Raw genomic sequence first — 27,973 nt, 5'->3', positions numbered from 1 at the left:
GACCTGGTCATCTCATCCCACCTTCTACCACACCTGGCCCATTCCCATATTTGGTGAAACTGAAGTCAAAAAACACCTTGCGTAAAAGGTTTCTATAACAACTGCTGGTTTCTATTTTACCTTTACCTGTATTTGTGAGCTTCTGCTAATTCCTTATCTCCTTGGTGGGGCCCTGTTTCCCCAAACCACCTGAAAAACTCAGTGTCAGGATGCCCCATGAGTTTCGTTTCTTCCAACTAAAGTAAGCTTCTGAAGTGCTTGGTGCCCAGTGAATTGCTCTCATATAACTTATATCAGTGGTGGCGAACCTTTGGCGCTCCAGATGTTATGGACTACAATTCCTATCAGCCCCTGCCAGCATGGCCGATTGGCCATGCTGGCGAGACTGATAAGGCTCTTTATCAGATAAAATTTCCTCTACCAGGCTATAATTGAAATACAAACTTGCGGCCCTCCAGATGTTATGGACTACAATTCCCATCATCCCCTGCCAGCATGATGCTGGTAGGGGGGATGGGAACTGTAGTCCAAAACGTCTGGAGGGCCGTGAGTTTGACACCTGTGGCTTAAAACATCTATAAACTATATGTCCATATCATCTGTGTGACGAGAGCCAGGCGCCTGGCTTTAAAAAGGTGCTTTTAAAAACAGTACTGTATTTCTGGGCCTCTCTTGACACCTCCCCACAACTCACAACACCATCACGTGTGAATGCGAATGACACGTGTTGTGTTTTATTGTGCAAATAACAACCAACGGCCCGCCAGAAGCTCCTCTTGGAAAAAGGCTTCGGCTGACCCGGGAAGGGGCGCGGCCGGGCCTCGCCTTCCCAGGTTTACTCTGACGAAAGCGCCCTGGCGTTGAGCGGGGCTTACTCCCGGGGAAGCGCGCAGAGACTGGCGGCCTGCTCGGCGCCCCGCCCCTGCCCGGCCTCCCCGCCTGATAGGCCAGTCCCGGGCGCCGCGGCCCGGCCTCCTGCCTTCTCCAGCGCAGCCATGGCGGCCGCGGGCCTGGCCCGGACCATGGAGTGGCGGCGCCGGGCCCTGCGCCGCCTGCAGGGCCAGTGAGTGCGGCCGGGCTCGGAGCGGGAGGCCGGGGCGCGGCGCGGCGGGCAGGCCCGGGGGCCCTTCGGAGCTCCTCTGGGCTGGGGGAGGCAGCCTCGGCGGCCTGCTTGAGGGCGGGGCGCTTCCCTCCGGAGCCGAGGCCGCCGAAGCCCTGCTGAGCTCGTGCAAACTGAAGTCACACCGAAGTGGGGTGCGGGGAAAAGCACCACAGAAATAGCGAGATCGCCACACTGGGGGCAGCGCCTGCAGCCCCACCCCCCCACCCCCCACGCGTTGCCTTGGGAGGCGGCATTGGGACGGGTGCTGTGCGTGCTCGCGTGTGTGTCTTCCCTGTGATTAGAGCAGCGGTGGCGACCCTATGGCAGGGGTGCCAGAGGTGACACTCAGAGCCCTTTCTGTGGGCACAGGTGCACAGAGTTCATCATGTGGGGGGCGGGCCCCCCGGGAAAATCACCCCCCCACACACACACACACATATCTAGGCTAGCCTGGGCACGATCCTTTACCTGGGAGTAAGCTCGGTTGCTGGCAATGGGGCTTGCTTCTGAGTAAACCCTCCTAGGGTCCTGATTCACCGTTTGAAGCGTTGCACGGTTGCTTCCCCAAGCTTACTCCCGAGTAACGTGCGCCTTTAAGCGCTGTTAAACCCCACTGATTTTCATGCAAAGAACTAAAGCGCGATCCTTTACCTGGGAGTAAGCTCGGTTGCTGGCAAGGGGGGTTGCTTCTGAGTAAACCCTCCTAGGGTCCTGATTCACCGTTCGAAGCGTTGCACAGTTGCTTCCCCAAGCTTACTCCCGAGTAACGTGCGCCTTTAAGCACTGTTAAACCCCACTGATTTTCATGCAAAGAACTAAAGCGCGATCCTTTACCTGGGAGTAAGCTCGGTTGCTGGCAAGGGGGGTTGCTTCTGAGTAAACCCTCCTAGGGTCCTGATTCACCGTTCGAAGCGTTGCACGGTTGCTTCCCCAAGCTTACTCCCGAGTAACGTGCGCCTTTAAGCGCTGTTAAACCCCACTGATTTTCATGCAAAGAACTAAAGCGCGATCCTTTACCTGGGAGTAAGCTCGGTTGCTGGCAAGGGGGCTTGCTTCTGAGTAAACCCTCCTAGGGTCCTGATTCACCGTTCAAGCGTTGCACGGTTGCTTCCCAAACTTACTCCTGAGTAGCGATGGCCTTTAAGCTTCTTAAGCCCACTGATTTTCATGCAAAGAACTAAAGCGCGATCCTTTACCTGGGAGTAAGCTCAGTTGCTGGCAATGGGGCTTGCTTCTGAGTCAACCCTCCTAGGGTCGTGATTCACCCATTCGAAATGTTGCACGGTTGCTTCAAAGCAAAGCCACCGACTACCACCAAGCTCACTCCTGAGTAACGCATGCCTTGGAGTCAACTGTATTTTCTAAGCTAAAACCTCAGTATAAGGGGGTTTGGGGTTGCAATTTGGGCACTCGGTCTCGAAAAGGTTCGCCATCACTGGATTAGAGCGAGGCCGGGGTGCGAAGCATTCAGATCAGCCTGTTTGGGGAAACGTGGATTTGAGGACCGCTGTTGGGCTGACTTCAGATATTGCGCCTCCAGCTCGCTTTTCTGCAGCTCTTATTGTGCATCTTCACTGGAGTCCTGCTGGAACCTGCAACAGTGATGGCGAACCTTTTCGAGACCCAAATTGCAACCCAAAACCCACTTATGTATCACAAAGTGCCAACACGGCAATTTAACCTGAATACTGAGGTTTTAATTTAGAAAAAACAGTTGGCTCTGAGGCGCTCGTTACTCAGGAGTAAGCTTGGTGGTAGTCGGAGGCTTTGCTTTGAAGCAGCCGTGCAACATTTCGAATGGGTGAATCACGACCCTAGGAGGGCTTACTCAGAAGCAAGCCCCATTGCCAGCAACCGAGCTTACTCCCAGGTAAAGGATCACGCTTTAGTTCTCTGCAAGAAAATCAGTGGGGTTTAACAGCGCTTAACAGGGTTACCTACACTGCTTCCCCAAAACTAGGTCTTAGGTTTAATGCTAATAATTGAGCCCAGCGGCTAGGCCAGCAGAGAACTCTGAGTGCCACCTCTGGCACCCGTGCCATAGGTTCGCCACCACTGACCTACAAGATGCAATAATATTGCTGTGAGCTGCATTACGTGGGACTCTTTACCGGTTGAATTAGAGACTTGTTACATAGGAGTCTTTACTGGTGAAACTAAAGACTTATTACATGGGACTCTACCTTTTGACTTAGAGGCTTATTACGTGGGATTCTTCACTGTTGTATTAGAGCACAGGCGTCAAACTCGCGGCCCTCCAGATGTTCATGAACTACAATTCCCATCAGCCCTTGCCAGTATAGCCAATGCTCATGTTGGGAAGGACTGGTGGGAATTGTAGTTCATGAACATCTGGAGGGCCGCAAGTTATGATTAAAGACTTATTACATGGGACTGTTTACCAATTGAATTAGATACTTGTTACCTGGGAGTCTGTACTGGCTAAATTAGAGACTTATTACATGGGACTCTTTACCAGTTGAATTAGAGACTTATTACCTGGGAGTCTCTACCGGCTGATTTAGAGACATTAGTGGGACTCCTTTCTGAGTTAAGAGGCGTATTTGCAGTCAACCAGGAAGTGTTGGATTTTGCTCACTGTTGCAGAACCCAATTGGCATTTTGGCTTTTCTTGGGTTCGTTGGACTTTTGCATGCTTTATCGAGCTACCCATTGCGCATGTTAGTGTCTATGTGCCTCCATCAGCAACCTAAAGTGTGGTGATTTTCCTATTTTCCGTTGTGCCCCGATCTTGCGTCACTCATGTTGTGGCACCCTGACCAACCTCCTTCCTTCTCCCCTGCTCCCTTCCCCATTTTTTCCCTGCATTCCCCTTAGCTAGGGCTGATTTTATGGCTCCATTACATAGTATGATAGGAACTGACTGTGATTTCAACTATTAATTTCTATTGTAAAGTCACCCTGAGGAAGGGCGGCCTATAAATCAAATAATAAATAAATAAGGGTGGGACTTCCAATAAACGGTTCAGTAAGATTTGAGTTGCAGAAGTCTGGGACAAACCAGTGTGGAGTAGGCTAGGTTCACTTTTTGCGCCAACTGGCAGCTTGGTTTCTGATGTAGTTGGATGTTGCACTTCGGGGTACAATAAGCAGCCATTCACCTCCTGAATGGTGTTCTTCAAGTGGAAATGATTGCTGTAGCCCAGCTGTGCAGTATTCAGATGTGTATGGGTGCATAACAAACATTCCTCTGCCTCATAGTCCCAGTTGCTCCCATGACACCATAAAGCAGCCGTTCCCAACCTGGGTTTGCTTGCATAATAGGTTTGCTAATATGGGGCTACAGTTTTAGGGAAATGGGTTGGGGACCACTGCTATAAAGCATTACTGTGGATAGCTTGGCGGATTCCTCTGCGCATGGTAAGCTGCTATGCAGTGGGTCAGTGGTTGGATTCAGACTGGGGAGGCTAAAACCTGCTCTGCTGTACAAGCTAACTGGGTAATTTTGGGGCAGTTGTGCTTTCTCCATTTAGCCTACCTTCCAGGCTTGTTGGGAGATTGAAATGAGGGAGGGAAACACTGTATGTTAAGCCCTGAGCTTCTTCAAGGCAGGGTGAGTCAAATGTGGCAAAGAGATACAGCACAGAAATAATCTGCTGTATGAAGCAGCTATCTTACGGACGAAGTTGAGAACAGAATCTAGGGCCCTCACTGAACACATGGAGCAGAATTTCACTTCTCATTCTATAGGACCTGGGCTTTTTAAGGCATTGCTTCAAACTATTTGATGCCTGATTTTCTTTTTAACCTTGCCTTTTTAATATCATTTCCTTTTTTTTAGTTTTAAAATATAAACTTTATTTAACAAAAACAAGCATTACAAACTAAACAATTACAAAACAACACACATTAAGTAAATCACCATTACAGTTAGCTCACAAGTTAAGAGACTTACAGAAAAATAACAGTTTCATAAAGAAGAAATTCAAATGGTTCAAATTTTTTCGATAAACTTAATTATCACTTCCTGCTAACCTTGAATTACGTCAAATTTTCTTCTTCATCTAGAGTCAACATATTCCATACATTCTTTAAATGTATAAACTTTAATAAGAAGAGAAAAAAACACAAATCTTATTATATAGACCAGGGGTAGGGAACCTGCGGCTCTCCAGATGTTCAGGAACTACAATTCCCATCAGCCCCTACCAGCATGGCCAATTGGCCATGCTGACGAAAAAACTGATGGGGTGTAGTTCCCTAGTATCTGGAAATTCTGATATAGGCTCATATAGCAATTGAATGCTGCTATAATTTATAAGGCCTTTACATTCCTTCCTCTTTATCAGCAAACTCTAAAAGAGGATTCCAGCCTTTTTAATATCATTTCCACTTTTATTGTACCTGAACAATTAATTCAGTGTCGTAAACAATCACCAGCTGCTTGGTTGTATCAGTCTTTAACGCAACTGTGTGTTTTGCTGTTTGTCCCCAACACAGGAAATGGATTTGGACACCAAGAGCTACCAAATATGCTTCTGCGACAGGTAACCTGTTTGGATTGGTTTCTTCCCAGGAAGCTTGTTTTGAGACATTTTTAATATTTTTAGAATAGCAGCATGGTGTAGTGGTTAGGGGACCAGAATATCATCTGGGAGACCTGGGTTCCAATCCCAACTTGGCCATAAATGCTTGCTTGGGCCGGTCACACGCTCCTGGCCTAACTCAGCTTACAAGATTCCAAGAGGATAAAACAGACAACAGTGTAATTCACAGGTGTCAAACTCACGCCCCTCCAGATGTTATGGACTACAGTTCCCATCATCCCCCGCCAGCATGATGCTGGCAGGGGATGATGGGAACTGTAGTCCATAACATCTGGAGAAACAGTATTTACCTATGGTCATAATGTGTTATTAGAGCTTTCTGACGGAATCGCTGGGTGCTGTGTGGTTTTCGGGCTGTATGGCCGTGTTCTGGCGGCATTCTCTCCTGATGTTTAGCCTGCATCTGTGGCTAGCATCTTCCAGATCCTCTGAAGATGCCAATGCAAATACAGCTCGTCTGTCTTAACTGAGCTCCCAACTTTCCCCTAGTATAACAGATAATAAGTGCTGAGTCTCACAGAACTGGAAAAGGAAAAATGTTGCAATTTTCCTAGGCATTCCAACACATCTGGAATTTTCCAACTGTGCTGTGAAATATGCTGGCTTTCAGGTTGGTCATGAAATTGTCCCAGGATTTACAGCTGATCTCTAGATGACAGAGGTCAGCTCCCCTGGAGAAAATGTTTGTTTTGGAGTGGGGACTGTCTGACATAATACCCTGCTGAGATCTCTCTCCTTCCACAAATCTCACCCTCCCCGTGCTCTAGCCTCAATTCTCCAGGCATTTCCCAACCGGGAACTGGCAACCCTAATTGTTTGGATTTTCTCATACTATTCAAGAAACCTGAAAGGGGCACAAAAGTGAGGTGAAACGAACTGTCACATCAGTTCGGAATACCAGGGAATCCATTTTCAGTAAGAAGAAAAAGAAGAAGAGTTTGGATTTATATCCCCCCTTTCTCTCCTGCAGGAGACTCAAAGGGGCTGACAATCTCCTTGCCCCCTCACAACAAACACCCTGTGAGGTGGGTGGGGCTGAGAGAGCTCCGAGAAGCTGTGACTAGCCCAAGGTCACCCAGCTGGCATGTGTGGGAGTGCACAGGCTAATCTGAATTCCCAGATAAGCCTCCACAGCTCAGGTGTAGGCAGGAGGTTCCCTCAGATTAGATACGGAGCTCTTGCTCTCCTGCCACTGCTGCTCCTGTGGATGGGAGAGTTAACTCCTCCGTTTCAAGAAACATACTGCTTTCTCTTTTAAGGGTCAAATATAGGACTGTGGAGAAATTGCCATGTCACTTTAAATTTCTCTAATTTTTAGCTGCTCTGCTAGATGTAAGAGCCCCAGCTGTAAATTATGTTCTTTCTTTCTGACTCTGATGACTTTGTTAAATTTCATTTCATTTCATTTAGCCTTTATTTGGCATAAACAGTATAAAATCACATCTAAATCGCATCAAAATACAAGCTTGCAACATATAACAAATGAAGTTGATTCATACATACTGTTGCTTGTGGGATATTTCCACAGAAAGTTAAGCAGCCATTTTACAGAATGTAGCATCAGAATTATTTAATAAGAACAGTAGTCTGCTTAGTTAGGTCAGCTAAACTAGGTATATTTCAAAGCAACCTAGAGTATTTGACTCTAATACTTGCGATTTAGGACAACGGAATAATTGGTGAGTTAATGTTTCTAATTGATTTGCATCATATGAACACACCCTTTGCACATTTCTAGATTGTTATATCTACCTCGTAGTATGGCAGAAGGGAAAACATTGAAGTGAGCGAGTGAAAAAACTCTTCTCTGATCTGGATTGCTTTGTTAAATTAACACCTGTTAGCAACAGTGATTTTGCCAAGCTGACTCAGCAAATCTCTATGGAAGAATTATTGGTTACGTCAGCTGACCGATCATTTTCCATATAATTGCCTTTTAGTACTTCAACAATACATTTCAGTGCTTTGTTTAGCATTCTCTCTCTCTCTAGCGATCTTTCTTCATTCTAGCTGTTGCTGTGTGAGAAAACTCTGCCCGTTATCTTGAGTAATTTTGCATGTTGTTAATCTCTGCCAGTTGATTTAACTGTGTTTAGTCTCTGCTTATTTTGTCATGTAAAGTTACAAAGGATTGTTTAAAGTTATATTGTTTTAACTTTTTGCCTTACGCATCTTTTTGTTTATTGATCAGGTGCAGACCTCAATAAACCCCCAAAATATATTTTATTTGAAACCTGTTTGTTTCTGAATTTTTGCGTGCATTAGCAAAGTCCCAACCCACCTTTTCTTGATTGAGGAGTGGCAGGAAGCCAGCTCTTCCGTTACAAGGGCTGTCAATTCTGGGTTTGAAATTGCTGGAGATCTGGTCGTGGAGCAGGGTGGAGAGGACAGGGTTTGTTTGGGGAAGGACCTCAGCAGAGTATATTGCTGTAGGGTCTACCCTCAAAAGTATCCCTTTTCTCCAGCAGAACTGATCTTGGGATTCTAGAGATCCACTGAAACTCCAGGAGATCTCCAGATCTCCCCTAAAGATTGGGAAACCCAGCCAAATGACATATTTGCAGTTGTCATCAGAGAGCTTGGATATCACTTCTGTTACTTCTGTTTGTTATTTGGAATGCAGATTAACATAATCTAATGAAGTTATGCCTAGACATTCTAATGTAGGAGGTATTTGCAGGCAAAAGAATACTCTGTTTCTTTTCAAAGTTGTGTTTCCTATTTATTTTTTTTTAACCAGGACAAAGCACAATTGAGAAGATTGTGGTTGCAAATCGTGGTGAAATCGCGTGCAGGGTTATGCGGACTGCCAGGAAGCTGGGGGTGAAATCTGTGGCGGTTTACAGCGATGCTGACCGGAATTCAATGCATGTTGCAATGGTAAAACATCTCAGTTGTACCTTTCCTGGACTTTTCTTGAGAAACTGAGTGAATATATGGCATTGCTTTGCACAGGTTTAGATGACGTCCTTAACTTTCTTTTTCACTGATATTTTAGGCTTAGTCTTTGATTTTGGCAAATAATCACCTATTGAGGAGGGAACAGTTGAACGTTGAAGAAGTGAAAAAAGAGGTGGTGGTAATAGATGCAACAAAGATTTTTTGAAAATAAATGTTTTAGTACTACTCAGAATGCACAGCACTTTGTTCCTGAATCCAGTACTTTGGGCCAAGTTGGCTATAGCTACTAAAGTAATTTGGATTTTGAACTCACCTTCTGGCCCCTTCCGCACATGCAGAATAATGCACTTTCAATCCACTTTGCAGCTGGATTTTACTGTGCAGAATACCAAAATCCACTTGCAAACAATTATGAAAGTGGATTGAAAGTGCATTATTTTGCAAGTGCGGAAGGGGCCTGTAAGTTTACAACCTTCCTGGGTCAGTTTGTTGTTTAGAAGGGCTAGACTCAAGCATAGGTGTCAAACTTGCGGCCCTCCAGATATGGACTACAGTTCCCATCATCCCCTGCCAGCAGGATGCACCAGTGGGCTAGAGTCTTGGTCCCTTGGCTTCTGGCGGTCAAGGTAGTCAAAAGGGCATGTGGCAGCAATGTAATATCCTGAGGTGAGCGGACTCACACTGGCGTTTAGTTTTATTTGTCCCTTCCAAACTCACCGCTCTCCCAGAGTAGGCTCCCTGACTGTGGAGTCCGGCCAGCTTGGCGAGGCTGAGGAAATGGTAAGTTTGTTGCAGGGACCTCATGCAAACGGAAGTGCTAGAGCAGGGGTCTGCAACCCGCGGCTCCGGAGCCGCATGCGGCTCTTTCAGCCTTATACTGTGGCTCCGCATGGCCAGGAGGTTGGAGGGTAGCATGGGCATACCCCTTCAGGAAAGGTGAGTGGAGGAGCCAAACTGGAGGCGGCTCCATGTGGAGTCACCTCTCCGGCTCAGTAGATCTTCAGGGCCGTGGAAAACGGGTCAAAATGGCTCTTTGCTGACCCCTGTGCTGGAGGCAGAGCGCTCCACAGCAGACTGAAGCTTATGACTGCAACCAATTTAGCCATTTTCCTGGAAAAATGTTTGGCAGCAGTCCGTTCTCCGTTTGTATTGTTTCCTGCAAAGCTTCAATGAGCTTTTTTTAATTTCACTGCAGGCGGATGAAGCCTACGCCATTGGCCCTGCGCCTTCTCAGCAGAGCTACCTGGTCATGGAGAAGATAATGCAGGTGGCCAGAAAGTCAGCTGCTCAGGTACAGATGTTACCTCCCACTCTTGGTATTCTTGTATATTTTTAAATGAATGTCAGCTGGGTGGAATGCCTTTCAGCATTAAATGACTGTTGACCCACCAAGTCCTTAGGGGTAATTTTAGCTGCTGCAGTGAGGAATCTTCACTAGAGTTGGAATCAGTAGGAAGCATTGAATGTATGGCTTTGAATTCCGTTGTGAATCCATGGTGGCTGTTATAGAAAGCAGCAGAAAACCAGGGTTGGCTGCAGGGAATCAGGGTAATGTGTTCCTGGTGAGCCAAATCATTTGGAAAATTGCTCTGTTTGGATTAAATCATGCTTGTGAACAGTCTCCAACGGCAGCCCCATGTAGGACACTTTGCATCAGTCAAGTCATGCAATATCTAATTGGCATTCCCTTGTCTAGGCTATTCATCCAGGTTATGGCTTCTTGTCCGAAAACACAGAGTTTGCAGAACTCTGCAGTAGAGAAGGAATCATCTTTATCGGCCCTCCTTCATCTGCCATTAGAGATATGGGCATTAAGAGGTAAATAACTGGTTTTGCTTCTTGGCTAAATATATTATACAGGGCTACGGCGTTGTGGGTTTTCTGGGTTGTTTTAGCCCGTGTTCCAGTAGCATTTTTCTCCCATTGTTGCATCTGTGGCTGCCATCTTCAGAGGATGCAGCCACAGATGCAGGCGAAACATCAGGAGAAAATGCTACTGGAACACGGCTGTACAACCCAGAAAACCCACAACACCTTAGTGATTCCGGCCATGAAAGCCTTCGGGAATATATTATAGAGGGCTGTTTATGGGAACTGTTGATATGAGTTTGTATCTGTAGCTTTAAACTTTCCCCTTTTTATAAGCATATCTAATTTATTTAGAGCATTTTTATCTTTTGTCTCAACAGGAAAATTCCTAAGGTGGGTTAAAATGAGAACATAGACACAATTAAAACAGGCAGTAAGATTCACCACGTAAAATGACGACAAACGATAATTTAACGCAGTAAAAAACACTAAAAAAATCACAGTCATAAGGGAAGTCAGTTGGAGGGTAAGAATACTATGTTAGGAGCAGCAGTGGTGTAGGAGGTTAAGAGCTCGTGTATCTAATCTGGAGGAACCGGGTTTGATTCCCCGCTCTGCCGCTTGAGTTGTGGAGGCTTATCTGGGGAATTCAGATTAACCTGTACACTCCCACACATGCCAGCTGGGTGACCTTGGGCTAGTCACAGCTTCTCGGAGCTCTCTCAGCCCCACCTCCCTCACAGGGTGTTTGTTGTGAGGGGGGAAGGGCAAGGCGATTGTAAGCCCCTTTGAGTCTCCTGCAGGAGAGAAAGGGGGGATATAAACCCAAACTGTTCTTCTTCTTCTTCTTACTCACCATATCTTCCCAAAAATAAAAACATCTGAACCAGTGGTTTAGTGCTTTGAGTATCCGATTACGATCTGGGACAGCCAAGTTCAAATCCCTGCTCTGCTGTGCAAGTTTGCTGGGTGGCATTCACCTGGTCACACACTCTCATCCTAACCTACCTCACAGGGTAGAGTTGTTGCGACAATGAAACGAGGGAGAGAAAATGGTGAAAGGTACTTCGGTTCTCACTGTGGGGGAAGTTGAAGTATAAGAAGAGAAGAGAAGAGTTTGGATTTATATCCCCCCTTTCTCTCCTGCAGGAGACTCAACGGGGCTTACAATCTCCTTGCCCTTCCCCCCTCACAACAAACACCCTGTGAGGTAGGTGAGGCTGAGAGAGCTCCGAAAAGTTGTGACTAGCCCAAGGTCACCCAGCTGGCATGTGTGGGAGTGTACAGGCTAATCTGAATTCCCCAGATAAGCCTCCTCAGCTCAGGTGGCAGAGCTGGGAATCAAACCCGGTTCCTCCAGATTAGAATGCACCTGCTCTTAACCTCCTACGCCACTACGCCACTAAACTAATTAAATACATATATCTGTTGACTGAAGCTTAAAAAAGATCATGCCAGAGCTACAGACAGGGCACCACGACAAACAAGGTCCTGTTGTCGTGGCTACCCCCTTTATTTCGGTAGATGAGATCACCTGAGTGGTAGGCTGATGGCATCTTCATATGGGAAAAGAGGATGCTTCAATAAGTGAGGCCTGCACATATTTTGTAACACTTGAATATGAGATCCTCCAAAGAAATCAGCTCTGTTAGGAAGAAGGTGCACAGGATGCTGTAGAGAGCCGGCATGATGTAGTGGTTAAGAGCAGGTGGATTCTAATCTGGAGAACCAGGTTTGATTCCCCACTCCTCCACCTGAGTGGCAGAGGCTTATCTGGTGAACCAGATGTGTTTCTGTACTCCTACATTCCTGCTGGGTGATCTTAGGCTAGTTACAGTTCTTCAGAACTCTGTCAGCCCCACCTACCTCACAAGGTGCCTGGGAAAGGAGTTTGTAAGCCACCTTCAGTCTCCTTACAGGAGAGATATGTGGGATATAAATCCAAACTCTTCTCTTCTTCTAGAACAGAGACTTGAATCAGAGCTTATAGGACCGTGGTGGCGAACCTTTGGCACTCCAGATGTTATGGACTACAATTCCCATCAGCCCCTGCCACCATGGCCAATTGGCCATGCTGGAAGGGGCTGATGGGAATTGTAGTTCATAACATCTGGAGTGCCAAAGGTTCGCCACCACTGTTATAGGATGAGAGGCTGACTTTCTTCTTTTGCATTCTGCATTTGGGATTTCAACAAATCACTAGAGAAGGATAGCTTTAAAAGGGGCTTGGATAGATTTATGGAGGAAAAGTCCATTTATGGCTACCAATCTTGATCCTCTTTGACCTGAGATTGCAAATGCCTTAGCAGACCAGGTGCTCAGGAGCAGCAGCAGCAGCAGAAGGCCATTGATTTCACCTCCTGCAGGTGAGCTCCCAAAGGCACCTGGTGGGCCACTGCGAGTAGCAGAGAGCTGGACTAGATGGTCTCTGGTCTGATCCAGCTGGCTCATTCTTATGTTCTTACCTGGCAGGTCAGAACTTCCCATGCTGTGCACATGGCTTGAGGGAGTGGTTTTCACTTAAGGAAATCATAACATTTGTGGCAGGTCCTGGATTGTCTAGTAAAACGAAGGGTGTCTTTTTTGTGGAATTTGATCTCCGTGATAAGAAGCTCCCGCCATCTCTGCTAATATCTTGCCACCTTCTTTTGGAAGCACCTCTAAGGCCATAATGGCTGCTGCTGGGGTTCCTGTTGTGGAAGGCTATCATGGGGAAGACCAGTCTGATGGTTGCTTGAAGGAGCACGCCAGAAGAATAGGATATCCGGTCATGATCAAAGCAGTTCGCGGCGGTGGCGGAAAGGTAAGGGACGCAGGAACATACTCCTCATCCGCTGTTAAGTTTTTCTTTAGAATCATAGAGTTGGAAGAGACCCCAAGGGCCATCAAGTCCAGCCCCCTGCAATGCAGGAACACACCATCAAAGCACTCCTGACAGGTGGCCATCCAGCCTCTCTTTAAAAACCTCCAAAGAAGGAGACTCCACCACCCTCCAAGGTCGTGCATTCCACTGTCGAACAGCCCTGACTGTCACGAAGTTTTTTCTGATGTTCAGGTGGAATCTCTTTTCCTTCACCTTGAACCCATGACTCCTGATCCTAGTTCAGAATGATGCTTTGGGATAGGGAATCATAGGCTCATTCCGCACATGCAGAATAATGCACTTTCAAACTGCTTTCAGTGCTCTTCGAAGCTGTGCGGAATAGCAAAATCCACTTGCAAACAGTTGTGAAAGTGGTTTGAAAACGCATTGTTTTGCATGTGCGGAAGGGGCCATAGAATCACAGAGTTGGAAGACACAGGTCTCCAGCCTTTTTTTTTTTTTTACCCTGTGGGTATCTTTGGAATTCTGACATAGGGTGGTTGCAGTGGTGGGATTCAAAAATTTTAACAACAGGTTCCGATGGTGAATTAGGGCCAGCAGGACAGGAGAGATGACAGTGGGGAAGTGGCCTGGGCGTTCTGGGGGCAGGGCATTCCAGGCAGGGTGGGCAGTGCTGCGGCAGAGCAGGGTCTCTGCCCAGTGCGAGATTCCCCACTCACTCCGCCTCTGGATTTTCTGTCCCCCCTCCAGTACTGTTGTTGGTACTTTCACCAGTTTTCAAGCCCAGTGCCACTCCCTCATGAGGCAGAACTTGGCCTCTACAAAACTGAAGAGTAGAAAGGTCATATTTTCTTTTAACAGAAGATGTATCTAGGAAAATGGAGCCAGGGACAAAATCTGAGTTTCGTCCCCACCCCCATGGGTGGCTGCCCTCTCCCACCATGACAAAACAACCAGTTTTTTTTGCCCCAGTCATATCAAAGTCACAATCACATTATAGAACATGCCCCAACTCACAAATCTGAACACAGCAATGGGGCTGTGCCACACAAGAAGAAATAAAATTGTCTTATTTTCAAAATGCTTTCAAAATGTTTATTACTGCCGTGAATCGTTTATGGAATTATATCAACACCCCCAATTGCCTCCTAACGTGGAAACACAGCCCAGAGCCAGAAGGGAGGGAGGGAGGACGGGGACAAATCTCAAGTCATGTTTTTCACAGTGGTGCACACATTGAATTTTTTAATACTGACAATGCTCTTAGTCTTAACTTTCCCAGTCCCAGGCTCTAGCTGCTTTTTCCTAGTTCTACCTTAACTCTGCCCATCAACTGATACTCTTCAGGCATACCTCATCACACACATTAGCGTAAAAACCACGATTCTTTGTGATCGTTGCAAAGACTATCAAGACAATCTTGCTTGGCATACAATCAAGGAACAAGCAGAAACATGAGCAGCGAAGATAGCCAAAACACTAAATTTTCAAAAGAGCTTATAGAGGTGATATGCAGTGCAAGCTTTGGTTAGGATCTGGGATACCCAAAGTAATACGACATTATCCCTTCTAATAATTTTACTGGTCAGTTTCCATATCAGAGTGAAATTCACCTTGGGTCTCCCAGATCTAACCATACCTATTCTTTTAGCTTTCCTGGTAGTAATGCCCCTCTATGAATTCAGTCTACTTTATTTAATGCATTTTATTTTATACAGTTTACATGCCACCCATCAAGCCTCCAGGCTCAGGAAGTTCAGTGTATAATAAACAATAAAATCATCATTAAATACTATTTAAAACACAGATGAACTAAAAACATCCATCTTAAATTCATTAAAGAAGTCTATTTTAATACATTTGGCTTATACTGTAACAGAATAATTCCTTCTCAACTGGGTCAAGGTGCGTTGTTTTAACCTAAAGGTAATGCGGCTGCATTTGTGGCTGCTCTCTGAATATGCATCAGCTATTCAAATTGTGCAGGAACAGCTGGGTACAGGTCATTACAACCCACCCCAGCAAAACATTTCCCAAACTGTGCCTGCATGGCTTAGCTGATATGGTTGTACCGAGAAAAATAAATCTCTCTACAACACATAGTTCTCTGCTCTTCTATTTAGATGGGACTCTTGTACCAGCCTTGGGAGAAAATAGTTATTATGGTCATGCTGGGGAAGAACATGTTGTTTATATATTTCTAACTTTCCATTGTGCACAAATAGCAAGCTCCAAGTTCACTGGCTGTTGCAAGAACTTCAGCTAAGTTAATAGAAGACTTTCATGGCCGATTCAACTGGTTTGCTGTGGGTTTTCTGAACTGTGTGACGTGGTCTAGTAGATCCTGTTCTAAAGTTTTAGTGCATCTGCAGCTGGCATCTTCGAAGTGTATCCATAGAAGTGTGTTTGTGATACCACCTCTGAAAGTACCAGCTGCAGATGCAGATAATGTTAGAACAAGATCTACCAGACCGATAAACAACCTGGAAAAAACCACAACAACCAATCTATTTATAATTCGCCAGACAGGAAGGCTGCCTTTGCTAATCCCATAGCTTCCTCATATTCATAATTAATGAATTAGATATGAAGTTTAATTATATTTAGTTTATTTACAAGTCTGAGTTAATTATATTTTTTAACAACTCCATTTAAAAGGACAAGCATAGCCAACAAAATTAACTTCCACATAGGGCTAAAATATTAGAATATAAACAGTAGTAATAAATAATACCTCAATGGCAGCCTATATCATGGCTTTGAATCAACATCTGGGCATGCTATGCAGAAACTTCCCTCCCAGTAGAAAATAAGGTAATTTATACGAACTTTTAAAAAAAAAATGTCTTGCTTTAGCATAATACAATAGTAATTCCACCCATCTGCAGATTAGCAGCTCCAGTCTTCAATACACTTTTAGAATGAGACTTCTGGTGTTTCGAAACTCTTAGGACACCTCCCTTTAGTTATTAACATTAAAAGGAAAGGGTATTGGTATTGCACAGATCTCCTTCCAGAACTTCCAACAAGTGATGGCTTTATTAAAACAATGAGTAATAGACAGAGTGTTGCTTTAAAAAATCTGGGAGAAAAAGAAAAAATGTTCCCCACTCTAGGCTATAGCCCACTTCCCCAAACAGGTTGTTTGGAAATCCTGGAACAGTTCCTGCATTGTTGCTCCCCAATGGAAGACCCTGATGTACCCAGATCTAGCATTCATGATTTGCCCTACCTTGAAAATCTGGAAGGACAAATTCGGCTAGTAAAACTGGAGGTTGCAATGCATGAAAGTCGAAAAGGACTTCTGTGACTGCAGCATCTTTGGAACTAAGGATGAGTGGGGAAAGGCTGAGAGAAAACATGGGCTATGAAGTAAGACTTAACCTAACCTCCTCCCCCCCCCACACACACACCCAGCTTCGCTGCGTGTGCCCTAGGATCAAAGCCTGCCCTGCCTGGCTGTGCATGAGCAACAAAGCAGAGCCCAGCGATAATGAGTGGAGTGGGGTGCTTCCTTCTAAGTGCTGCTTGGACTCAGAAGAGCCACCGTGCCCATCCTCCCTCCACCTCCTCCTCTGGGGTAGGTCTCAGCTGCTCTTAGCTTGCAGCCAGCTTGGTTCCAGCCTGCCTCTGCCTTGCCTCTCCTCTAGCCTGTGTACCTGGACTCCTCTCCCCTGGCAGCCCAGCTGGCTTCTCCCTCTGCTTTGCTCAGGCTGTAGGCAGAGGAGAGGACAGAGGCTGAAGACAGCCAGGCAGGAAAAAAGACAAGATTAGGGTCGTCTGCAAATTCCTATCTCGTTCTAGAAACAAAGTGTGTGAGGGTGGGGAATTGGGCACACTTGGGGTAGAGAGGTGGGATTGGGGGGTGCCATGGAGGGCAGGGGGGTGCCATGGAGGGCAGGGGGCCCCTGGGGATGATTTTGCATCCCCCACTTGATGAGTTTTGTTGCAGAGACAGAGATTGCCCCCTTGTCCCTTATGGAGTTAATCATTAACAACGGTTCTGCGAACTGAGAAAATTTTAACAACCGGTTCTACCGAACCGTCTGGAACCGGCTGAATCCCACCTCTGGGTGGTTGGGTTGGCACCACCACAAAATGGTGGGTTAAACCACCAAATGGCTGTCATAGGAGGCAGGGAAGCATAGACAGCATAGCCCAAGTGTAGGGGGAAAAGAGGGTCAATTTAAAAATTATTCTGTGAAAGAGGAGTGACATAGAAACAAAAAACGTGGAGGCAACTGCTTCTGAAACAGTACTTCAATCTGTGTGGCTAACTGAATCGGCAAATCTCTCTTTTATTGTCTTAACAAAACAGCTTTGTGTTTCTTAGGGTATGAGAATCGCTTTCGCAGAGAAAGAGTTTCAGGAGCAATTGGAATCGGCCCGAAGAGAAGCCAAGAAGTCTTTCAATGATGATGCTATGTTGATAGAGAAATTTGTCAATCAGCCAAGGTAATGAAATAATCTTATCTGTGTGTAATAATTTAAGGAATGTACAGACACAGAGGGCAGCCGAAGGGTAGAAGTCTCAGGTTTGGGAGTGTAGGAAAAGCATAATTTCCAGACTTAAAAAACAAGACAGAACATGCTAAAAGTGTGCCAGTTTATGAAGAGGAAGCATTCATCTAGCTGTGTTCTCTTTGCATCACATTCCATTGTATCATTAAAATTTTGCTTTGGTGGACCCAGTTGTAACGGTCATGTTTTTTAAAAAAAAACAAAATTGCAAACAGGCACGTAGAAGTTCAGGTCTTCGGAGATCAGCACGGCAACGCAGTCTACCTGTTTGAAAGAGACTGTAGTGTGCAGAGAAGACATCAGAAGATCATCGAGGAAGCTCCAGGGGTAAGCAGCCATTTCCTGAAAAGATGGTTGAAGGACTTGCAAATCCCTTTTTCTTTGCTTCTCACATTGGCATAATTTTGATCGCTTTTTCCACGCGCTGGTACTGCACTGTGTTCCACATAGAGATGATAGTAGATTGCGTATTCCTCCGCCACAGAACATTCCATACTGGACCTTCTTTGTTGTAGAATGCTCCGCCTGGGTCATAGTGCCTACCTAGCCCTGGTCCCCCGCCCATCCGTTTCAAAATTTGAAAGCAGAAATACATTTTCAAATTACTCAATCAATTCAATAAGCCTTTATTGGCATATACACGTTAGTTCCCGTTAAAATATAGTTCCAGTTAAAAAATACAGTTCCAGTTAAAAGTGAATAGTAAAAAACTTCACGTTTGTCATACATTCAGTTTACAAACTTCTGACAAAAACTTTGCCACTATAAGGCAACAATGAAAATCCTGACAATTTAAAAGCGTAACTACTTTATCTGATTCAGTATAATCAATCATAGAGTCTATAGCTTGGGATAACAGGCTGGATCGGAGTTCTTGGTATAATAAGCAGTTCAGGAGAATGTGTGGGATGGAATCCAGCTGTCCTATGCTACAGGTACAGAACCTCTTATCGCTTGGAAGACCTTTAAGTCTTCCTCTATGTAGCGGAGGTGGCATGATGTTAAATCTAGCCAGCATATAGGCTCTCCTGTGTATGGGATTTGTGAGCTCTGTAATATAATAGGCTGGGTATCCCTGCGTGAAAGGAATTGACATATTTGTTGGTGAACAAGATTTATTTGCCAAGCTCTGCAGTTGTTGATAGTCCATTGCCAACAGCCTCTCTTTAATGAGGTTGGCTAAGATCAAGTGTAGAAATACATTTTGGCATAAACGCTCTTGTATCAAAGTACCATGCTCAATAATGCACAAAATAATGGTTTTGATAAAGGCAGCACGTAAAAATGAATGATAATTCTCATATTTGTTCAGGGCTATATTCCAGTGTGTTTTCCACACTGTATATCTAAATGTATGTGTTTTCCACACTATATTCCACACTATATTCCAGTGTGCAGATGTGTACAGTTTTCTTGACTACTGCACCCCAGTGGGGTCAGACTAGAATCACTATGCTTAGGATAGCACTGTTAGTTGTCCAAGGGACAAAATCTTCAGATTGGGGAAGATAATCTCCAAACTGAGTCTGCTTATTCTTGTGCTGCATCAAAGGTTTCATTTTGTTTTTGACAGGGTTCAGGAATTGCCGAGTCCCATTAGGTGCATCTTTTCCAGAGGTGGGATCCAGCAGGTTCTCACCAGTTCCCGAGAGTGGGTTACTAATTATTTGTGTGTGCCGAGAGGGGGTTACTCATTGGGTCCGCTTTTCCGTTAGAAATTCCATTAGGTCCAAACATCATAAAGTCCCGTTGTTTCCTATGTGGCTGGTTAGCGAAGGTAGAAAACGGGATCATTCTCCCTGTTGGGCTGTTTTAAAAACCTGTTTTAGAAATATGGTAAAGTTCCTTGTTTAAGGAAAGTATCCTTCTTTTGATTTCTAGAAACAAAATGAAGTATTTGAAAGTATTAAGTATTTGACAGGCAGTCAATGAGAGGAGAAGTAGTTGTTTCTGTTGTAGACGATAGGACTTGCTATCATGAGTTTAAATTATGGACAGAAAGATACAAGCTGGAAATTAGGAACTTTTTTTTTACAGTAAGAGTTTTTTACAGCAACAGAGAAATTATTAATGCCCCGCCCCCGGAATGCCCGGCCATGCCCCCGTCGTGCCCCGCCCAGCCCCATTGGCGCTACGCCACTGTTTGAATCCCACCACCATGGGAATCTGTTGCTAAAATTTTTGGATCCCACCACTGATCTTTTCCATGAGTCTAATTTTATGTAGGTGGTCATACGTTGAAATGTAGCCTGTAGAACTGCATTCAGTAACGGGCAGCATTTCAGTATCGGTTTTTGCCCCAAAATGGGTCACATTGCATCCACTAACTTGCGCAAGTATGTAACGTTTCGCTGTGTAATCAGAACACTGTCTTATTTGTTCCTAGCCAGGAATCAGCGCTGAAGTGAGAAGAAAACTTGGAGAAGCAGCTGTGAAGGCGGCTAAAGCTGTGAACTATTTTGGGGCAGGTATAATAAGCTTTCTCAGATCCTGGTGCTGCGTTTGGGTTCACGCTGTGATTGCACTGTGCAGATCGACTCTGCTAATGGCAAATTCTTGCCTCCAGGCCCTTCTATTGACTGAAGAGTCTGTTTGTACTGATGGGAGTTCCTTGTGTTGGCCTCTCAGGGAGGAGCTGTGGCACAGCGGCAAAGCACTTGTTTTGCATGCAAAAGGTCACAGGTTCAGTGCCCGGCATCTCCTGTTTAAAATATCATGGGGTGTGTGACGTAAAAGACCTCTGCTTGAGACCCTGGGGCGCTGCTGCCAGTCATAGTAGGCATAGTATTGACCTTCATTAATTGGTTGCCCAATTGTGTGTTAAGCATCAGGAGCAGCAGTGGCATAGTGGTTAAGAGCAGGTGTACTCTAATCTGGAGGAACCAGGTTTGATTCCCCGCTCTGCTGCTTGAGTTTCGGAGGCTTATCTGGTGAACCAGATTAGCTTGTGCACTCTGACACATTCCAGCTGGGTGACCTTGGGCTAGTCACAGTTCTTCGGAGCTCTCTCAGCCCCATCTACCTCACGGGGTGTTTGTTGTGAGGGGGGAAGAAGAAGAGAAGAAGAAGAGTTTGGATTTAAATCCCCCCTTTCTCTCCTGCAAGAGACTCAAAGGGGCTTACAATCTCCTTGCCCTTCCCCCCTCACAACAAACACCTTGTGAGGTAGGTGTGGCTGAGAAAACTCCGAGAAGCTGTGACTAGCCCAAGGTCACCCAGCTGGCGTGTGTGGGAGTGTACAGGCTAATCTGAATTCCCCAGAGAAGCCTCCACAGCTCAGGCGGCAGAGCTGGGAATCAAACCCGGTTCCTCCAGATTAGATACATGAGCTCTTAACCTCCTATGCCACTGCTGCGAAGGAAAGGGAAAGGAGTTTTTAAACTCCTTTGAGTCTCCTATAGGAGAGAAAGGGGGGATATAAATCCAACTCGTCATCTTCTTCCTTGTGATAGTGCCACCATTTGCAGACTCAATCAATAGGATACCGCCTGTATGTTGTTATGAAATTATAATGGGCTTTATGTTCTTCTGGGATTTGCCTCAGGAAAGCATTCCCAGCTAGATGTAATATCCCTTCCTTAAATTTTCCAGGGACAGTTGAATTCATCATGGACAGCGAGCACAACTTCTACTTCATGGAGATGAACACTCGGCTGCAAGTGGAGCACCCAGTCACAGAGATGATCACGGGAACTGACCTGGTGGAGTGGCAACTGCGGGTAAGAGCTGCCGAGTGGAAGGATAGGAAGCACGATTTAAAATGTGTGTGTGTGTTTCTTTAAAAAGGGAGGTAAATTGTAGGAAAAAGGGGGGGGAAGGGGGATGAGAGGGTGAGGTGATTGGTTGACACTTGAGAGTGACTGTGAGGATTCTGTGCTGAACTGAGAAAAGAGCTAAACTTAGGCCGCTTCCGCACATGCGGAATAATGCACTTTCAATCCCTTTTCACAATGGTTTGCAAGTGGATTTTGCTGTTTCGCGCAGTAAAATCCTGCTGCAAACGGCATTGAAAGTGGATTGAATCTGATACTTCAGGCAAAAGCTCTGTTTAACAGGATGCCTTTTAATCCGCACAGCCAATTGGAAGCCCTGCCGCATATATGCCCTGCCCAGAAGAATTTGAAGAAGGGCTTGGATTTATACCCCACCTTTCTCTCCAGTAAGGAGGCTCAAGGTGGCTTACAAGCTCCTTTCCCTTCCTCTCCCCATAACAAACACCTAGTGAGGCAGGTGGGTCTGGGAGAGTTCCGAGAGAACTGTGACTAGCCCAAGGTCACCCAGCAGGCTTCATGTGGAAGAGCAGGGAAACAAATGCAGTTCACCAGATAAAGAGTTAGCTGTTTGCAAGCAGCATGGGATGTTCCCCTTTCCCTTCCAAGGAGTGGGGAGATCGGTTGGCAACTGGAAGAACAAAATATGGGTTGATGTTGGGAGATCCACATCCTCTTAGCTGTGAGAGATGATCTTTAAGCTTGTGTGGGACGGGATTCTGTACTGGGACTTATTCCGGCATATTTAGGCATCATGTTTATATGTTGAACCAACATGTGCGTCAACCTGTCTTGCATGCGCTCCTTGCTTGCCCCTCTTCCCTTCTCACATGGAGAATCCCATTTAGAAATTTACTACAACTCGCCATGAGGTTTAAATGCGTTCATCCATCTTAAGGAGAGTCACCGGGATCCTGTGGGGATGGCTAACTCCGGTTCCCCTGTGTCCCCACGTTCGTATTGCACACGTTGCTGTTTCTAATTCCTAACTGGAGTTCTCTATGTGAGAAGGGAGAGGAGGAGGAGGAGCACAGTCTGCGCATGCGCCCAGCAGGAAACTACATTCAGGTGCATGCCGATTCACTGCCCCCCAGAGGCATAGCTGGGCCAGAGTGTGCCCAGTGCACACTCTGTGTTTTCCGCCCCCCTCCGCGATGCCCTGCCCCCCCCCCCCTTACCTTAGTGCAGGCTGGAGAAGTGGCCTGTTCCCTTCAGGCTGAAAATGGCCTTGTGGGAACTACACTTCCCATGAGACCCTGGGGCTCGCAAGGTCTCTTGGGAAGTGTAATTCCCACCAGGCCGTTTTCAGCCTGAAGGGAAGAGGCCGCTTCTCCAGCCTGCACTGTTTGACGAAGGGGTGTGTGGGGGTGGGGGTGGGGCGATGGGGAGATTTTCCGCCCCCCCCCAGGCATGCGCCCGGTGCAACGCACATTCCCCCGGCAGCTCCGCCTCTGCTGTCCCCCCATCAAGTGACAGCTGACTTCTGGTGATCTCATGGGGTTTTCAAAGCAAGAGACATTCGGCGGTGGTTTGCCTTTGCTTGTCTTGCATCACATTCCTGGTATTCCTTGGAGATCTCCCATCCAAACACTAGCCAGGGTCAGGGCTGAAAATGGGTGACTGGCCAAAGTTACCTTCCAAGGTGCAAGTGAGGATTCAAACCTCGGTTTTCCAGATTCTAGTCTGACACCTTAATCCATAGGTGTCAAACTTGCGGCCCTCCATGTATTATGGACTACAGTTCCCATCATCCCCTGCCAGCATCATCTGGAGGGCCGCAAGTTTGACACCTGTGCCTTAATCACTACACTACAATGTAAAATTTAATATTTCTATGCATTAGTGAGCCTAAGATGGGGCTCATCTAAGACAGTGACCATAATTCTTCAAAACGTGGTGTAAATATTAGCCATTATATCTACTCAGGGATTTTCGTCCAGGTCTTATGTTTTTACCTTTGATTCTTTGGTACCAGCATCTCCTCTCGCTTTCCTGTACAGGTTGCTGCAGGTGAGAAGCTCCCTGTAACTCAGGAAGAGATCTCACTCAAGGGCCATGCATTTGAAGCCCGGATCTATGCTGAAGATCCTAACAACAACTTCATGCCAGGCGCTGGCCCTTTATTGCATGTGTCCACGCCGCCCGCCGACAACTGCACCCGGATAGAAACTGGGGTAAGACAAGGTAAAACTGGGAATATATATCGGGAAATCTTTTTGTGCTTAAGTGTAGGCTTCAACACTATTAGTATTGGTTGTTGTGGACTTTCTGGGCTGTGTGGCCGTGGTCTGGTAGATTTTGTTCCTAACATTTTGCCTGCATCTGTGGCTGGCATCTTCAGAGATGTATCACAGAGAGAAGTCTGTTACACACAGAAGTGGCTAACCCGAACCCAACCAACAACAACAGAACTTTGTTTTCTATGCCTTCTTATTGCAGGAGATGAGGTTTCCATACATTACGACCCGATGATTGCTAAGTTAGTAGTGTGGGCAGAGGACCGACAAGCTGCCTTAAGAAAATTAAAGTACTGCCTTCAACAGTATAACGTAAGTATAAGAGATCCAGTAGGATTTTAAGAGGAATTGGGCAAAAAAGTTACTGCATGGAGTGAAAGGCCATTGTGTGTGTGTGTGAATTACCGTCAAGTCACATGCAGAGGCGTATCTAGGCAAACTGGAGCCCGGGGACAAAACCTGAGTTTGGCCCCCACCCCCCATATAGGCAGCCACCCTCCCCCACCATGACCAAACAATGATTTTTTTGCACCAGCTCACATAACACCTCTCACTCTCAAAGGTGTAGCTCCCATTTCCTATTAGCTCCCACTGGAAACAATGGGGGATGGGAACACCCCTTTTGGGAGTCCATAACTTTGGATCCCCTGAACCAAACCTCACCTAACTTGGTTGGTATCATCAGGAGGGTCTCCTGAAAAATCCCTGAAATTTTGGTGCTGCTAGCCTAAAAAACCGCACCCCCTGCAGGCCAAAAACTGAAAAAGCACTAAAAAATACAAAACACACGCAAACGAACCTGAAATTTTTGCGCCCCCACTAGGGGGCGCCCGGGGACATAGGGTACCCCATGTCCCCTAGGTAAATACGCCACTGGTCACATGTGAATTATGACTTCCCAAACTTCCTATTGTTAACAGCCTGGTTCAGGTCTTGCAAACAGAGGCCCCTTCCGCACATGCAGAATAATGCACTTTCAATTCTAATGCATTTTGAAGCTGGATTTTACTGTGCGGAATAGCAAAATCCACTTTCAAACAATCGTGAAAGTGGATTGAATGTGCATTATTTTGCATGTGTGGAAAGGGGCCTGAAGGCCGTAGCTAACAACTGCCTGTCCTGGAAAATAAAACAAGAATAAAAGCACAATAAAATTGAAAGTGATGTTGAAATTTCTAGGGCTGAAACATTAAATGTCAAGCGAGAATTTTGTGTGAATTTTCTTAGTGGCCAGGACATTCGGAGGCATCATCGGAGTAATCTGGTGGTGTTGGTATTGAAAGACGTGTGCATGCCCATGAAAGCTCATACCAAAAATATAACTTTGTTGGTCTTAAAAGGTGCCACAGGACAGACTTTTTTCTCCTGCTTGGTCACAAGATTGAACCGATGTCTGCCCGTAGAATGAATGAATGAAACTCCATGCCTGAATCTTTGATCTCCTCTAACAGTTCTCTTCCTGCACTCCGACAGATCGTAGGGCTGAGCACCAACGTTGAGTTCTTACTGAGCCTCTCAGGTCACCCAGAGTTTGAGGCGGGAAACGTCCACACCAATTTCATCCCTCAACACTACCATGAACTGTTCCCGCCCAAGGAGGCTGTTTCTGGAGTGGCCCTGTGTCAGGCGGCCTTCGGGCTCATTCTCAGAGAAAAAGTGTCAACGGATGCTTTTCGAATGCTGTCTGGAGGTGAGGGTTTGGGTCACCTTTTCCCTTTCAGAACCCATTTTCCTCTGATCCTTGTGGAGAAGGGACCTGATATATTATCAGGGTGGGTGGACGGATGCACCTTTGACAATGTTCCTCCTGATCAAGTGAGAGTTTGCAGGAACCGGGGTTATGATGCTCACATGTACCCAAATCCAGAGGTGGGATCCAGCAGGTTCTCACCAGTTCCCGAGAGTGGGTTACTAATTATTTGTGTGTGCCGAGAGGGGGTTGCTAATTGGGTCTGCTTTTCCATCTCCGCGCCCTCGCCTCCCCGAGAGGCCTACTGCCTTTGAACGTGAAGGTTCCATATAGCAATTGCGACTAATAATGTAACTCCCTGAACTGGGTTAATCCCTTCCAGGTACTGCAATTCATTGATTCTCAGCCTTTCGTACCTTTTATCTCACCAGTCTCTATCAAAGAACCTGTGTGTTTCACCATTGCTGTGTTCAGATTTGTGAGTTGGGGCATTTTCTATAATGTGATGATGATTTAGAAATGACCTGGTGCAAAAAAAATGTTTGGGGTCTTGGTGGGGTGGCTGCCCATGGGGGGGGGGCATCCAACTCAGGTTTTGCCCAGGGCTCAGGTTTGCCTAGGTACGCCTCTGCCCCCTTTGCTGAGGGGGGGGGGGGCTGGCGAGGGAACCTCTTACTAAAATTTTTGGATCCCACCACTGCCCAAATCCTTTGCTTACAAGAGCATTCCTGGTCAATTCTGTAAAAGAACTCCATCTGAATTTGCACGAGAGAGATAGAAGGGAAGAGAGGGGTAGAGAGAGAAAAAGGGGGAGGAGGAAAGAGGGGAGAGAGAGAGAAGAAGAGAGGGGAGTGTTTGTGTGAGGGAGAGGGAGGAAAGAGAGAGTGCCTGCATGTGTATGGATTTGGCAGGCCCTGCTTGCAAGAGCACGATGTGTACTTCACAACATGCACTGGATGTTACCAAGTAAGAATGGTAGATAACAGACACAGTTGCATGCTCTTAAATCATGATCTCTTGAAAAGTGGTTTGCAGAGGTGTCGTCAGGAAGCATTCAAAATGGATGACCTTCAGTGAGAGGTGTGCCCTGAAGAAACCCTTGGCATCTAGATAGCTGGCTTTTATCAGATCATTTAATTCCTGGCGAAAGATCCCTCTCAGCAATGTTTTAGGTTCATTATGCGTACAGTACCTGAGTGATACTATGAGAGAATCTTTGCTTCCATTTCAATCTATTACAGCATTATTATTTTTTTGCGTTTTTAACATGGGCTAATTCAACCAAAAAATGATAACACTTTGCTAGCCTCACTCCCTTGTAACTCCCTTGCAGGGAGAGGGGTTGCTAAGCTTCCTTCTCCGCCAGCAGGAGCAACTACCTTAATCATAAAGAAAGATTTCACAACCTAATTTGGGAAAGTTTGGGATGGAATGCCACGGACCCTGGAAGTAACTGTAGTGGTTCTCTTCATAAGAACATAAGAACTAGCCTGCTGGATCAGACCAGAGTCCATCTAGTCCAGCACTCTGCTACTCACAGTGGCCCACCAGGTGCCTTTGGGAAATCACATGCAGGATGTGAAAGCAATGGCCTTCTGCTGCTGCTGCTCCTGAGCACCTGTCTAAGGCATTTGCAATCTGAGATCAAGGAGGATCAAGATTGGTAGCCATAGATCGACTTCTCCTCCATTAATCTGTCCAAGCCCTTTTTAAAGCTATCCAGGTTAGTGGCCATCACCACCTCCTGTGGCAGCATATTCCAAACACCAATCACACGTTGTGTGAAGAAGTGTTTCCTTTTATTAGTCCTAATTCTTCCCCCCAGCATTTTCAATGAATGCCCCCTGGTTCTAGTATTGTGAGAAAGAGAGAAAAATTTCTCTTTGTCGACATTTATAGACTTCAATCATATCCCCCCTCAGACGTCTCCTCTCCAAACTAAAAAGTCCCAAATGCTGCAGCCTCTCCTCGTAAGGAAGGTGCTCCAATCCTTCAATCATCCTCGTTGCCCTTCTCTGCACTTTTTCTATCTCCTCAATATCCTTTTTGAGATGCGGCGACCAGAACTGAACACATTACTCCAAGTGCGGTCGCACCACGGCTTTATATAAGGGCATGACAATCCTTTCAGTTTTATTATCAACTCCTTTCCTAATTATCTTCCTGTAGCCTATTCCCTTATGTCGTGGAGATGTTGCCGAATTGCCTTGCTGGTCTCAGACAACCAAGCACCAAGTCTGGCTGTGTTTTCCCATTTCTCTGAGTTTGGGGGAGGGCTGTTTTTAAACCATGATGTTTGAGGCATCGTACAGCTGCTACAGGCAAGACTGCCAATGGGTGCTAGAGCTTTGTATCAGGATGTTTATTTTGGGGGGATGAAGGTTGCTGGGATTTTTAATCTATGGCTCGTAAAGTGTAAAATTGTGTTTTTTAAAAACATATTCTAGATAAGTTTTCACCATTTGCATCCAGCAGCGGCAGAAGACTAAATATGCCCTATGCCAGAAACCTGATTCTTCGCGATGGTGAGAATGGTAAGTGATTGAACTGT

At 46.0% G+C, this 27,973-nt stretch overlaps 1 protein-coding gene across 2 annotated transcripts; it reads left to right on the top strand.

The window, feature by feature from the left end:
- Nucleotides 1–933: 933 nt before the first annotated feature.
- MCCC1 (methylcrotonyl-CoA carboxylase subunit 1) lies at nt 934–27,973 on the top strand. Of its 2 annotated transcripts, XM_048507073.1 has the most exons (14): nt 934–1,063; nt 5,564–5,610; nt 8,411–8,550; nt 9,767–9,862; nt 10,268–10,389; nt 13,036–13,183; nt 17,538–17,659; nt 17,941–18,052; nt 20,112–20,193; nt 21,317–21,444; nt 23,496–23,679; nt 23,935–24,044; nt 25,206–25,422; nt 27,870–27,973. In XM_048507073.1, the coding sequence occupies exons 1-14, from the start codon at nt 996–998 to the stop codon at nt 27,962–27,964; spliced, it is 1,671 nt and encodes a 556-aa protein (XP_048363030.1). In that variant the 5' UTR covers nt 934–995; the 3' UTR covers nt 27,965–27,973. The 2 variants fall into 2 exon arrangements, 1 of the variants encoding a protein (XP_048363030.1); XR_007245352.1 differs by lacking the exon at nt 27,870–27,973 and having other exon boundaries at nt 23,496–23,669; nt 25,206–25,342.

Source organism: Sphaerodactylus townsendi, linkage group LG08 (assembly GCF_021028975.2).
Source record: "Sphaerodactylus townsendi isolate TG3544 linkage group LG08, MPM_Stown_v2.3, whole genome shotgun sequence".
Lineage (NCBI taxonomy): Eukaryota > Metazoa > Chordata > Lepidosauria > Squamata > Sphaerodactylidae > Sphaerodactylus > Sphaerodactylus townsendi.
Note: the sequence above shows the minus strand (reverse complement) of the source record. Positions and strands in the feature narration are given on the sequence as shown.